Here is a 14,429-nt window from a genome sequence, read left to right on the forward strand (position 1 = left end):
ACACTAATCTAAAAATATGCAAGCCAATTAGATTCAGAATTTAAAGTAGAACATAAAATATTGTATTAAGGTTTAAAAATCCAAATTTGAATTTAACTCTAATAATTAAAAACGTTTTTAAATTAAATGGTACTTTTTCTAAATTGGAGATATTTTTGTTAGCCCATAGTGTGAACTTAAGAGCCACCCTTCTTAGTTCAGCATTACAGGTCTTGGAAGGTAAGTTTATATTCCTCTTTGCCATATAACCTGTCCATTTTGGCTTTCATTCTATGCCCACTTAGGTCTGTGTTCCCTTATACGGCATACCACACCACGCTCTTACATTCTGCTGACTCACCCTTTGAAGGTATGGCTTATTTCACTCTAGAAAGGCCCTTTGACCTTTTTCTACAGAGCTGCCCCTGCCTGCCAAACAAACCACCAGGAAAAGTTCTACATTTATCCATGCTATGTTTGCCCTGGGAAAACACTACTTTGGTATATGTGACAGACTATAAGGTGTTTTATTAATCTTGCTTTCATTTGCTGAGGTAGAAAGGTTCTGAATATGCTCTTCTGTGTCCCATCTCCAACACAAGTATAGATGATTTTTCTCAAGAGACAAAGCTTCTTTTGTAGTAGGAAGATATTTGAGTATCAGTGGAGGGTCATGAGATCTAAAATTAGTTAACTTTAGATTCTTTTCTTATATGGAGAACTACTTGAAAGACAAAGGGGTTGCAGGATAAATAATACTTTAGAAGAGAACATACAGACTAGGTAGAAGAGGTGAACTCTACCTCAATATAATTTTGGAATTTTAGTTTATGTAAAGATAGAAACTGATGTTTGAAGAATATATTCTAAGGCTTAAAATATAAAGCTCTAGAACGATGACCATGAAAAATAATGACCTCTTGTGGTAGCCCATAATAAATTCAATTCACAATAAATTGGAACAGAAGTCCTGGTTTGAGAGGCAGTGACTGGCTGGTCTGCTTTACTAACTGTTTCTGAGATAGCCTTACTCACCAGCCTACGTGGGCTTGGAGCTCACTGAGCTCAGGCTGACAGAACCCTGTGACAATCCTCCTGCCTGTGTTTCTCAAGTACTGGGCTCCCAAACAGGCTTAGCTACCACACACAGCTTTTGATTTGGGAAGGAGGTAGATCTGGAAGATATATTAAAGGGAGGAGTGGGGAGTAGACATACTAAAAAGTAAACTATATTCGTGTATGAAATTCTCAAAGAATGAACATTGTATCTGACTCAATATCAAATATATTTTATACACTAAAATAACTTGTCTAAAATACATTTGATAATGAAAGTGTCAAATTATTGTAAAGCTTCTCAGCTTTCATTCTGAACACCTATTCTAACAGTATTGAATTGACTTAAATGTTCATTGACATATATTTTCAGTCTCAGTAATTTGACTGTGTGATACTTTTATTTATTTGTAAGGATTTTTATAATAAAATTATATTTTAAATTTTGTTTTCTTTTTGGTCTTCCCCTCACACCATGATACTGGGAACTGGACTTAGGGCCTCCCAACAGTGCACCAGTGAGCGCTATCCCCAGCCATCTCGTTACTCTGTATTGTGAGCACTGACTCACCAACTTGTTCAGGCTGCATCATTCTCCTGAGTAGCTGGAACTTCAGGATTGTACCAGCAGGTTAGGCTTGGGTACCATTAACTGAGTGACCTCAGGGGTTGCCCATCCACTTTGTTGATATATACTCTGTAGAAGATTTGACTAGTGGTTTCTGCGTTCTTAAATTCTGTGGCCCAAACCCAGGCTATGTTACCTGTGAGGTCAGTTCCTTCTGGAAAGATGAGAAGTTGTAGTGGTTCATGGATGGCACAGAAATAGTCAACCATGTCTTCAAAATGGCTCTTATCATCCTTCCACTTCCTATGAATAAAGATAAAGGCAGCAACTTGCATGGCCCAGCCTGGAAAAGAATGAGAAGCATTTGCACAAACTGTAAGAGCAATGTCCACATAGCACTAAAGATAACTTTCATGTCTTGATTTTTTTTACTCTATTTATAATAACCATTCTATGACATACCATATATTTAATTAGTACTAATTTTGGAAGTATTGGAGTTGCTTGTTTGCCCACCTCTCCCAGACAGGGTTTGTCTGTATAGCCTTGGCTGTCCTGGAACTCACTCTACAGACCAAGCTGGCCTCAAACTCAGAGATCCACCTGTCTCTGCCTCCTGAGTGCTGGGATCAAAGCTATCACTGCCTAAATTCTTTAAAACTTCCTTTAAGCCATAGCTTGCCACTATTATCTCAAGGTACTACCATTTACCAAGTGGTAAGTCAACAATTTTCTCACAAGAATTCTATAATATTTTCTTTTCTGTACTCTCAAACTAAATGCAATGCTATTTTCAATGGTAGTCACTTCAGATTTTACTTAAATGAAACGGGAATCTGCTATGCACATTCCTTGGAGTGCATATGTGGCACAGTGCCTTTCTCAAAGGCAGACCCACCTTAGTGCTGAAAAGGTAGCCTTGATGAGCTGATCTGTGTTTCAGATGCCTGCTGATCTTTCCCTGGCCATAGCCTTTGGAGCTTCTATAAAAGACGCCTAACTTAGGGTAGCCTATGTACCCTAAGTAAAAGGCTCACAAAGAATGAGAAGCATAGGCCCAACACAGCAACTCTCAGGCCAACTGAATATCTCTCTCACAGTTTCCCTAGGACCTTGGAAAAGTAAACACTGTGAGTTGTGCACTAAAGATGGCATCTGTAGTAAAGGCCAAAACCTCTTGCAGCTGAGCCACAGGTCTGATCCTGATTCTAACTCTAGGCCCAGTCTTGCCAGCCTATGCATGGGTCCGTCTCCATGATCTCCATGAGAGTCTTCCTCTCTAACACTTACATGGTAACTACAACACTCATCTTGGTGCTAGGGATGAAGGGTAGTAATGCCTTGCAAACAAGCAGTGCTGTTCTGGAATACAGATGTGCTGTGGCTTACCTACCTCCTGCCTCCCTAAAACTCAGGCTAAGTCCAACCTGAGAATCTCTTATCTCTCCTAGAAATCTTTGCTCCAATCATTTTATTACAGGTATGTTTTTCTGGACATTTTTCATGTTTCCTGTTATTTCTGTTACACCTCCCCTTTTTTCTGTCTTTAATTGAAATTAAGTTTTCTGTGCCCCTTCCCTTGTGCTCTAAAATCCAGGTTTCCCTAGAACTCAGGCATCCCATTTGTTCATCTATATGATCAATAACTATTTCTGTTTAACAATGTCAGCGAGCATTAGGTGCCACAGGACAGCATGGCTGCCACAGGGACAGCATGGCCCACAGTATGAACCACGGCCCTGCCCCTTGGCAGACAGTCCACTGACCTTTGCTCGACTGGCTTGGAAATAGCACATCCCATTTTCTTTCTTAGCGTGTTTCAGCTTTCTGTATTTGGTAAGCCTGTTGAACTGTGGAACGCCATCAATACTGAGTTCAATTATTAATCTCCACCAACCAAAACAGATCTTATTTCTATCACAGTGTAAACCAAAAGACTCCAGTTTAAATTTAATTTCAATTTTTACAAAGTTAAGTAATAATAATGTCCAAGATGTATGCTTCCTACCATCCTTGTTACCAGATTTGTAAGAATCACCTGACTGCTCCAAAGAGCTTACTTTTCTATCACATTCCTAAACCTGGCAGAAATGGTTTTGATATTTAGATCTGACCCCAAGTTTGCCGACCTCTTTGCTTGTGCCCTTCTGTTAATACTTTTTTTTGAAAATTGTTTCTGTCCTCACATTCCTGAAATGTATTTTTGGTTCAACTGGTTTGACTAAAAATAGAATTTGAGGTTCCAAATCACTGTTTCCTCAGAATTTCAGAACATTTCCCACAGCCTTTCATCCCTCAGTGTGGTCAATGCGGCTAGCAGCCAGGAAGAAGCCAAACCCAACCTCATCCATGCAATAGCCTGCCCACTCTCAAGCTTTTAGGATTTTCTCTTTTGTCCCAATGATTGATTTATTTCAACAACCATACTTTTGTTTTTAATATTTGCTAATGGTTATTTTCCACGCCAGCTATTTTATGAATAAACAGTACAATTATAGAAACAACATTTGGTGAATGCTGACAGTGTACTTGGTAATATTCTGACCATTTCATTAGTTCTTAAGACGACTATGAATCAGGTGAAAAGTACTATCTCTAATAACACTTTTGAGATGCAAGTGAGTGGAAGCCAGGCTTCAGACACAGAAGGGCTGGTCCCAAAGCTATGTTTTAGTTCGTTTTCTTCTTGTCTTTTCGTTTGATTACTTTTATTCCGTTTTGAGACATCATCTCACAGTGTAGCCCAAGCCCGAGTCAGATTTACTTTGTAGCTCAGGCTGGCTTTCAGCTCACAACAACATGTCCTTATGCCCAGTCTCCCAGCATGTTATTTATCCTTACTGTGCTGGTTTAAATGTATAGCATCACATGTTTTAGATCAGTGTGAAGGATCTGAAGAGATGGCTTCGTGGCTAAGAAAACTTATTGCTCTCTCAAAGGACCTAACTTTGGTTCTCAGCACCCACATTGGGCAGACCACGCCCACTCTTAACTCCAGCTCCAAAAGATGTGACACCTGAGTTCCACAGGAACTGGACTCACAAGTCCACACCTATGCACAGGGACATACAAAATTTAAAAAAAAAACATAAATACTGATAAACCTTTATAAAATCATTGTGAATTGTGTTCTAAACAGTTTTTCTCCAATAATATGCTCTTGAACTTATGTAAATGCTCCAAGAACCATTACTCAGATTACATGCCCAACTGTTTAAATGTTTGGCTCTTTAAAGCTGTATAGTTTCTTCAAATGTTTATTTATATCACACTCACATTTATAAAGTATATTCTAGGACTGGAAAGACAGCTCAGAAGGTATATGTTCTTGAAGCCAAGCTTGAGGTCCTGGGTTCAATCCCCAGAGTTCACATGGTAGGAGAGAAGTGACTGCCTCTATTTGCATAGGCACAATGTCATCCACAAGTACACACACACACACACACACACACACACACACACACACACACACACAAACACGTGAATAAATACAGGGGAAATGGCTACATCAACCCAACCTCTCTTACATCTCTTACGGGGCTGTGATCCCTGCCCTGGAGCCTTTACCATCTTCCCTTCTTCTTAGACAGCAAAAAAAAAAAAAAGTCTTCTTAGACTGAAGGAGTACATCATCACCATACACCACCACCATGTATTTTTAACTTAATGCATCCTTTTGTAATAAGAAGTATACATATATCCCATTATTTTTCTTCCATCCATTCATTTTAGCACAAATGGCCTACACTTAACGAATCATAAAACATCTGCACTGTTTATCTAATCCTCTCAGACTGAACCTCGGTGATAGCTTAGACATTATCATGGCTGTCTCTGTATCTGCTAATGCAATACCATCCCTCTCGGTATCTTCTGTAGCACTAGAAACTAGAACAACACACCAGAATCCAAAGCAGGTAGACCAGCATTCCCTGCAATGGTATTTTCAGTCCTGAGCAGGGGGTAAGGATAAAACCAAGACAGGCTACCTGAAGATGGCCAGTTCACTGAGGAGTGAGATGCGGAGTTTATGTGAAGACTCTCAGAAAGACCTTGAGAGACAGTGCTGACAGAGCGGGTGCTTGACTACAGGTTATATAGCTTGTAATTACAAATAAATCCAGAAACTAATTAACAAGCAATTACAGTTCCCAGAATGCCAACCTCAGTCAAGATGCTAAGTGTCACATAGACCAAGTCAGGGGAGCACCACCATCCTGAAATTCACAAATGTTCTCCACTCCTCTTCTGAGCACATCAATTTCCACAAAGCCCTGGCTTTTGAGAGCAACCTGAGTGAGAGACCATTAACGCACATCACAGCCTGTCCTCCAGGGCAGATGCCTACACTATTAGATTCGCAGGCGCCATACTCATAACAAAAGGCAAAGCAAGTGAACATCTTCTAAAGCAAACCAATTTTACAAAAAAATTCCCAATTTGAAAAACCACAAAATTGTGAAGGAAAACAAACCCAAAAATGCACACACAGCACATCCCACTATACTGTACAGCATAGTGATTATCCTAGAAATTATCCTACCGCCTGGCAGATGCTATACACTCTTGTTTGACACTGAAAAAATAAACAATTCACTGAGGGCATTTGTTGGCAAGATGAGGCTTCTCATTTTGGGGATAATTTAGGGGTTCCATTCTAACACAGGCCAAAAGGGTTTTCCTGCTTTAGATTTACTATTGATCAATTTTCTAGGTATTTTATTATCTATATATACCTTTATCAAATTCTCAAGCTAAGTATGTCACTAGTTTTGCAGGACCCAGACTATGCTAGCAATTACAATCTGGAAGGCAGAACCACGACAAATCCCTCAACATATCCACACGCCAACACTCGAACAGTTGATGTTATATTACAAACAAAGGGCAGCAGAGGTCACAAAGCAGCTAAGTTTAGGACTAGAAAATCAGTGAACAGAAAGAATCATAATAGCCCTTAAAAGTAGAAAAGATGAAGGGGAAGGGACTCAGTTTCAAAACAAAAGGTTACAGACTCAACCTGCCACTGCTGCCTTTGAAAGGAAGGGGCCACAAACCAGGGAATGTGGTTCTCTGCTCTGTGCTGGGAAGACAAGCAATGCTGCTCCCTCAGAGCAGTAACTGCGGCCAGCCAGGGTGGCACACACCTCTAACCACAGCCGTCAGGAGGCCAGCCTGGCCTACATAGTTGAGACCTCGTGAGAGAAAGGAAGTAGGGCGGAGTCTTAGAGCATCAGAGGACAAGCAGGTGAAAGAAACAAGATGAGTCCATCAAAAAGGCAGAAGCATCGGCCTGCAAGAATTTCTCCACCCAAAGCTACAAAGTTTTCAGTAATAATGAGAGTACTCTACAATAAGCCAGATGATAAAATAAAGGTGGTGAGCATGGACTATTACTGATGAATACTCTGAATACAGTGTAAAGAATACAGTAACATGACACCAAGCCACATCACTCAAGTGACGGGGATAGCTATCACCTGCTATCATGGACCTCTCTGATCTGAGACTGGCACTTCACCTCTGTGCTAACTACTCCTCAGACTCATGACCACCATCTAACGGAGAACCTCCATGGACATTCAGAACGAAGGACACCCTACCCATAAGCACCATGTAAAGCACAGTCACCCTGCTCTCAGGTGGAGCAGGAGTGGTTAAAAGCAAGGTGGTCCCTCAGACGGATCCTAGAACAGTAATGTCCTAGAAAATGAACACTAACAGAAAGACTGGCAAAACCAAACTTACTGATTGCTTACTCGGCTAACCAGTGCCAATCTACCTTTCATTTGAATAAAGTGCTATGAAGGAAACACCCTGAGAAACTGAGTGATCAGGGACATCCTTTAGTGTCTTTCTAGTTCCAGTAAATAAAAAAATATTCATATAAAATATTTCAGACCATTTATTTGTTGATGGAAAATTCTGTTTAATTAAAGCTACATAAGTAGTAACCATGTAATATGGAAACCTAATATTTTACTTAGAACTCACGTGAGCTGTAGGACTGACTTCGGGAGCTGAAAGCACTGAGTGAGAACTGGTAAGGCACACCTTACATCCTACCTTCAGTAGACACTTTTAATTCCTGGTGGCCGAAATGTGCCTCTGGTGGCATCCATGACACAACTGTGGATACTCATAAATATCTGAGGCTTGATGGTTTTTCACAACAGGGTTTCTCTGTATAGCCCTGGCTGTCCTGAAACTCACGCTGTAGACCAGGCCGGCCTCAAACTCAAGATATCTGCCTGCCTCTGCCTTCTGGGTACTGGGATTAAAGGTGTGCACCACTGTCGCCTGTCAGAAATATATAACTTTAAACATAAGAAAAATATTTTCTGTAAAATTTATTACAGAAATAAAAATGGCAGCCAAACTTTTAAAAATGACAATCTTATAATAGATATAAGGCCTAACTCATCCTAGCACTAAAAATGCAATCACAATTTACACATACTTAGTCAGAAGAGTAAAAGTAATTCAAAACATTCATCAAATTATCTATTGAAGCTAAGGTTAGTCCATCTCTGTGTCCTTTTACTATTATTGGAAAGCTGGCTCCAAACTGGCCTTGTATTGTGTTCATGCCTCATCAGTAAATACAAAGCAGACTAAAAGCCTTAAAGTTTACCCAATTCTTTTACTGCCCTCTCCTAAAATTACTGCTACATAAGCACATTTCGTAGATAACTTCAGAATAAAATTACAGGGAAAGAAGTTCTTTGATTTTCAGCAGACCTAAGGATGTGGTACCGAGTAACAGGGATCCGACTTAAGGATGGATGGATAGAAGGAGCCTTAGTAAGCGACTGACAACCTCGAAGCCCGGCAAACTGATCAACCTCCACACAGCTCAGGGTTCACCCCACACATCCAAAACAAAATCACAGGTCATTTACTGAAGTGGTATCAGTGTCCTTAGCTCAATGTAATCCCAGAATATGTCATCCTGATAGAATATTAGCATAGCATAGAATTTAACTGAACTAAACTTTTTTTCACCAAGGTACCTACTTCCTCCCCCCCATACCCCCATGCCTCGCCTCTCTCTCTCTCATACACACACACACACACACACACACACACACACACACCCCAAATTCAATCTGGCACGCTAACTCCAGAATCAACTGTTAGGATACCTTAATTTTGACCAACAGAATTGCCGATTTGAAATCACCTGTCGCATGTGTCCTCTAGACAATACAACTGTTCAACATACTTCATTTGACACTTTTTATAAAACTCAACTCAGGACAAGCAGTTAACCGCCAATGCACATTTCACAGCTTGGAGAGATGGTGGGAAGCACATTACCCACAATGTTTATGACTGTTAGTAACAAAAGAGCCAGCTACAAGTCTAGACCTAAACAAGCCAGGCTTGTCTCACACATAAAGTATGTCTGGCCCCAAGGCTGACTCTGAGCCCAGGATATTACATCCTAGCTGCCATGTCGTCCTCTGCAGTCCTCACCACTCACTGTGGTCCTTGTGGTTTTCCTTTCCGTCCTCCTGAAACAGAGCCAAGCCCTTTAAGCAATATACAAACAGACTCGGCTAGGCTGCATTTAAATTACAAATTCAAAGTTATCAGCAGGCCATGGTGGACACTCTGTGATCCCAAGCTCCAAAGAAGAGTATGAGGTGTGAGGAAGTGTGGAGCCCTGTGCTGGTCTGGGGTAGTGTCTTTAAGAAGGCAGGGAATGGAAAGGACAAGAAATGTTTCTGAATATGCCACGGATTCAGAGACTTCCAGTGGTGACTAGGCTCCGAATTTTCAGTTAAGTCCCTGTGGTGGCTATTCGTGCTTGTCAACATGACTACATCTGGAATGAACTACAATCCAGAATTGGAGGGCTCACCTGTGATCCTGATTGAGACTGGGACATACAAGTTTCTGACCTGGATCATGGATATCTTGAGGCACAGTGGCTATGAATCCCAGCAGACTAAGGCAAGGCGATCTCTGAGTTCAAGGTCATCTGGGCCACACCTTCTGCTGGAGACCTACACAAGGACACTGGAAGAAGGAAGAGTCTTCCTCACCTGCCTGCCTTGTGGGACTGAGCAACTACTAGATCCTTGGACTTCCCTTCACAGCTGCTGCTGACCATTGTTGGGGAGTTGGACTGTTAAGTCATCATAACAAATCCCCTTACTATATAGAGACTGCCCATAGGTTCTGTGACTCTAGAGAACTCTGACTAATACAGTCCCTCCCTGCTCTTCTATTTTGCAGTTTTTCTTCAGTTATCTTTTAAGAATTACCTTTGAAATATTAAAGTCATACTATTTTGTTTCCCCCAAGGTCCCCAAGTATAAGCTAAGTGTGCTTTGTCTTAAGTGCTTGGCACCAGTAGTGTTTTATTTTGTGGGTTTCTTTGTAGAAGTGTTTCATATACATAATGCAACCCAAGTCTGAATTAAGTTGACTTTCATATAAATCTTATACTCATAGCCTGAAATAATTTAAAACAACAGTTGCACTGATTTTGTACACTTTGATACACTAACCATGTAAAGTCAGGAATAGAATGCTTTGCTTGTAGCATCATGTTAGTATTTTAAAATGCTGAGGGTGTTTAAGAACACTGGCTGTTCTTCCAGAGGATCTGGCTTTAATTCCCAGCACCCACATGGTTGTTACAGGGGAGAATCCAACACAACACAACACAACACAACACACACACACACACACACACACACACACACACACACACACACACACACACATGCACTAACGAACGAACGCAAGCAAAAAAATGCACATACAGTAGTAAAGTAGATAATTAAAAAAGTTGAGATGTTAGAGCACTGGAAACTCGGAATCTTTTGAAGGATACTCAGTGCTAGCCCAGCCTTTTACTCAACTGTGCCCCAGGCATCACTGTGCCTTCATTTTGATTCTCTCCGTTTTTGTTTTTGTTTTTGTTTTTTAAATTGGATAGTATCTTAGTCAGGGTTCTCTAGAGTCACAGAACTTATGGGTAGTCTCTATATAGGGAATTTGTTGACTTATAGTCTGTAGTCCATTTCTCCAACAATGGTCAGCAGCAGCTGTGAATAGAAGTCCAAAGACCTAGCAGTGGGTCAGTCCCACAAGGCAGGCAGGCAGATGAAAAAGTGAGACTCTTCCTACTTCCAATGTCCTTATGTAAAGGTTACATTGATTTTGTACATTTTGATACCACTAATCATGTCTCCAGCAGGTGTATCCCAGATTAAAGGTGTGTGCCACCATGCCTGGATCTGGGACTTGCTTTGTTCCAGATGACCGTGAGCTCAGAGATCTCCTTGCCTTAGTCTCTTGGAATTCATTGTCACTATTCCTCAAGATTTCCATGCCATGATCCAGGTCAGAAACTTGTATGTCCCAGTCTCAATCAGGATCACAGGTGAGCCCTCCAATTCTAGATTGTAGTTCATTCCAGATGTAGTCATGTTGACAACCACAAACAGCCATTACAGATAGTTTATGTATTTACATTTCGAATGTTATCCCCTTTCCCTCCTCTCCCATACCCCCTACTGCTGCTTCTATGAGGATGCTCCCCCACCCACCCACTTCTACCTCAACACTCTGGCATTTCCCTATACTAGGGAGAAGTGCTTGCTGACAGGACCCTGATATGGATATCTTCTGAGAGGCTCTGCCAGAGCCTTATAATACAGACTAAAATGCTTGCAGCTATCCATTTTCCTTATTACTCTACTTCCTGGTATGATTTTCATTTTCCTCTATGTTCTTTAATTTAATGGATCCTTATATTTCATCTTACTCTCCTGCCAACTACCATCCTTTGTATTTCTTTTTTTTTTTTTCTTTCAAATAACTTTTTTTTTTTATTAACTTGAGTATTTCTTATATACATTTCGAGTGTTATTCCCTTTCCCGGTTTCCGGGCAAACATCCCCCTCCCCCCTCCCCTTCCTTATGGGTGTTCCCCTCCCAACCCTCCCCCCATTGCCGCCCTCCCCCCATAGTCTAGTTCACTGGGGGTTCAGTCTTAGCAGGACCCAGGGCTTCCCCTTCCACTGGTGCTCTTACTAGGATATTCATTGCTACCTATGAGGTCAGAGTCCAGGGTCAGTCCATGTATAGTCTTTAGGTAGTGGCTTAGTCCCTGGAAGCTCTGGTTGCTTGGCATTGTTGTACTTTTGGGGTCTCGAGCCCCTTCAAGCTCTTCCAGTTCTTTCTCTGATTCCTTCAATAGGGGACCTATTCTCAGTTCAGTGGTTTGGTGCTGGCATTCGCCTCTGTATTTGCTGTATTCTGACTGTGTCTCTCAGGAGCGATCTACATCCGGCTCCTGTCGGTCTGCACTCCTTTGCTTCATCCATCTTGTCTAATTAGGTGGCTGTATATGTATGGGCCACATGTGGGGCAGGCTCTGAATGGGTGTTCCTTCAGTCTCTGTTTTAATCTTTGCCTCTCCCTTCCCTGCCAAGGGTATTCTTTTTCCTCATTTAAAGAAGGAGTGAAGCATTCACATTTTGATCATCCGTCTTGAGTTTCCTTTGTTCTAGGGATCTAGGGTAATTCAAGCATTTGGGCTAATAGCCACTTATCAATGAGTGCATACCATGTATGTCTTTCTGTGAGTGGGTTAGCTCACTCAGGATGATATTTTCCAGTTCCAACCATTTGCCTACGAATTTCATAAACTCGTTGTTTTTGATAGCTGAGTAATATTCCATTGTGTAGATGTACCACATTTTCTGTATCCATTCCTCTGTTGAAGGGCATCTGGGTTCTTTCCAGCTTCTGGCTATTATAAATAAGGCTGCGATGAACATAGTGGAGCACGTGTCTCTTTTATATGTTGAGGCATCTTTTGGGTATATGCCCAAGAGAGGTATAGCTGGATCCTCAGGCAGTTCAATGTCCAATTTTCTGAGGAACCTCCAGACTGATTTCCAGAATGGTTTTACCAGTCTGCAATCCCACCAACAATGGAGGAGTGTTCCTCTTTCTCCACATCCTCGCCAGCATCTGCTGTCACCTGAGTTTTTGATCTTAGCCAATCGCACTGGTGTGAGGTGAAATCTCAGGGTTGTTTTGATTTGCATTTCCCTTATGACTAAAGATGTTGAACATTTCTTTAGGTGTTTCTCAGCCATTCGGCATTCCTCAGCTGTGAATTCTTTGTTTAGCTCTGAACCCCATTTTTTAATAGGGTTATTTGTTTCCCTGCGGTCTAACTTCTTGAGTTCTTTGTATATTTTGCATATAAGGCCTCTATCTGTTGTAGGATTGGTAAAGATCTTTTCCCAATCTGTTGGTTGCCGTTTTGTCCTAACCACAGTGTCCTTTGCCTTACAAAGCTTTGCAGTTTTATGAGATCCCATTTGTCGATTCTTGATCTTAGAGCATAAGCCATTGGTGTTTTGTTCAGGAAATTTTTTCCAGTGCCCATGTGTTCCAGATGCTTCCCTAGTTTTTCTTCTATTAGTTTGAGTGTGTCTGGTTTGATGTGGAGGTCCTTGATCCACTTGGACTTAAGCTTTGTACAGGGTGATAAGCATGGATCGATCTGCATTCTTCTACATGTTGCCCTCCAGTTGAACCAGCACCATTTGCTGAAAATGCTATCTTTTTTCCATTGGATGGTTTTGGCTCCTTTTTCAAAAATCAAGTGCCCATAGGTGTGTGGGTTCATTTCTGGGTCTTCAATTCTATTCCATTGGTCTATCTGTCTGTCTCTGTACCAATACCATGCAGTTTTTATCACTATTGCTCTGTAATACTGCTTGAGTTCAGGGATAGTGATTCCCCCTGAAGTTCTTTTATTGTTGAGGATAGCTTTAGCTATCCTGGGTTTTTTGTTATTCCAGATGAATTTGCAAATTGTTCTGTCTAACTCTTTGAAGAATTGGATTGGTATTTTGATGGGGATTGCATTGAATCTGTAGATTGCTTTTGGTAAAATGGCCATTTTTACCATATTAATCCTGCCAATCCATGAGCATGGGAGATCTTTCCATCTTCTGAGGTCTTCTTCAATTTCTTTCCTCAGTGTCTTGAAGTTCTTATTGTACAGATCTTTTACTTGCTTGGTTAAAGTCACACCGAGGTACTTTATATTATTTGGGTCTATTATGAAGGGTGTCGTTTCCCTAATTTCTTTCTCGGCTTGTTTCTCTTTTGTGTAGAGGAAGGCTACTGATTTATTTCAGTTAATTTTATACCCAGCCACTTTGCTGAAGTTGTTTATCAGCTTTAGTAGTTCTCTGGTGGAACTTTTGGGATCACTTAAATATACTATCATGTCATCTGCAAATAGTGATATTTTGACCTCTTCTTTTCCGATCTGTATCCCTTTGATCTCCTTTTGTTGTCTGATTGCTCTGGCTAGAACTTCAAGAACTATATTGAATAAGTAGGGAGAGAGTGGGCAGCCTTGTCTAGTACCTGATTTTAGTGGGATTGCTTCAAGTTTCTCTCCATTTAGTTTAATGTTATCAACTGGTTTGCTGTATATGGCTTTTACTATGTTTAGGTATGGGCCTTGAATTCCTATTCTTTCCAGGACTTTTATCATGAAGGGGTGTTGAATTTTGTCAAATGCTTTCTCAGCATCTAATGAAATGATCATGTGGTTCTGTTCTTCAGTTTGTTTATATGATGGATCACGTTGATGGTTTTCCGTATATTAAACCATCCCTGCATGCCTGGGATGAAGCCTACTTGATCATGGTAAATGATTGTTTTGATGTGCTCTTGAATTCGGTTTGCCAGAATTTTATTGAGTATTTTTGCGTCGATATTCATAAGGGAAATTGGTCTGAAGTTCTCTTTCTTTGTTGTGTCTTTGTGTGGT

The 14,429-nt window shown here is 40.9% G+C and overlaps 1 protein-coding gene across 8 annotated transcripts in view; it reads right to left on the reverse strand.

The window, feature by feature from the left end:
- Positions 1 to 14,429, reverse strand: part of Lclat1 (lysocardiolipin acyltransferase 1) — a 144,328-nt gene that overhangs the window by 64,333 nt on the left and 65,566 nt on the right. For all 8 annotated transcript variants that reach the window (XM_039113081.2, XM_039113082.2, XM_039113078.2 and 5 more), the window contains one exon: positions 1,800 to 1,946. In XM_039113081.2, coding sequence (XP_038969009.1) covers positions 1,800 to 1,946 — 147 coding nt within the window. The remainder of the gene's footprint in view (positions 1 to 1,799; positions 1,947 to 14,429) is intronic.

The sequence above is a fragment of the Rattus norvegicus genome, chromosome 6 (assembly GCF_036323735.1).
Source record: "Rattus norvegicus strain BN/NHsdMcwi chromosome 6, GRCr8, whole genome shotgun sequence".
Taxonomy (NCBI): Eukaryota; Metazoa; Chordata; class Mammalia; order Rodentia; family Muridae; genus Rattus; species Rattus norvegicus.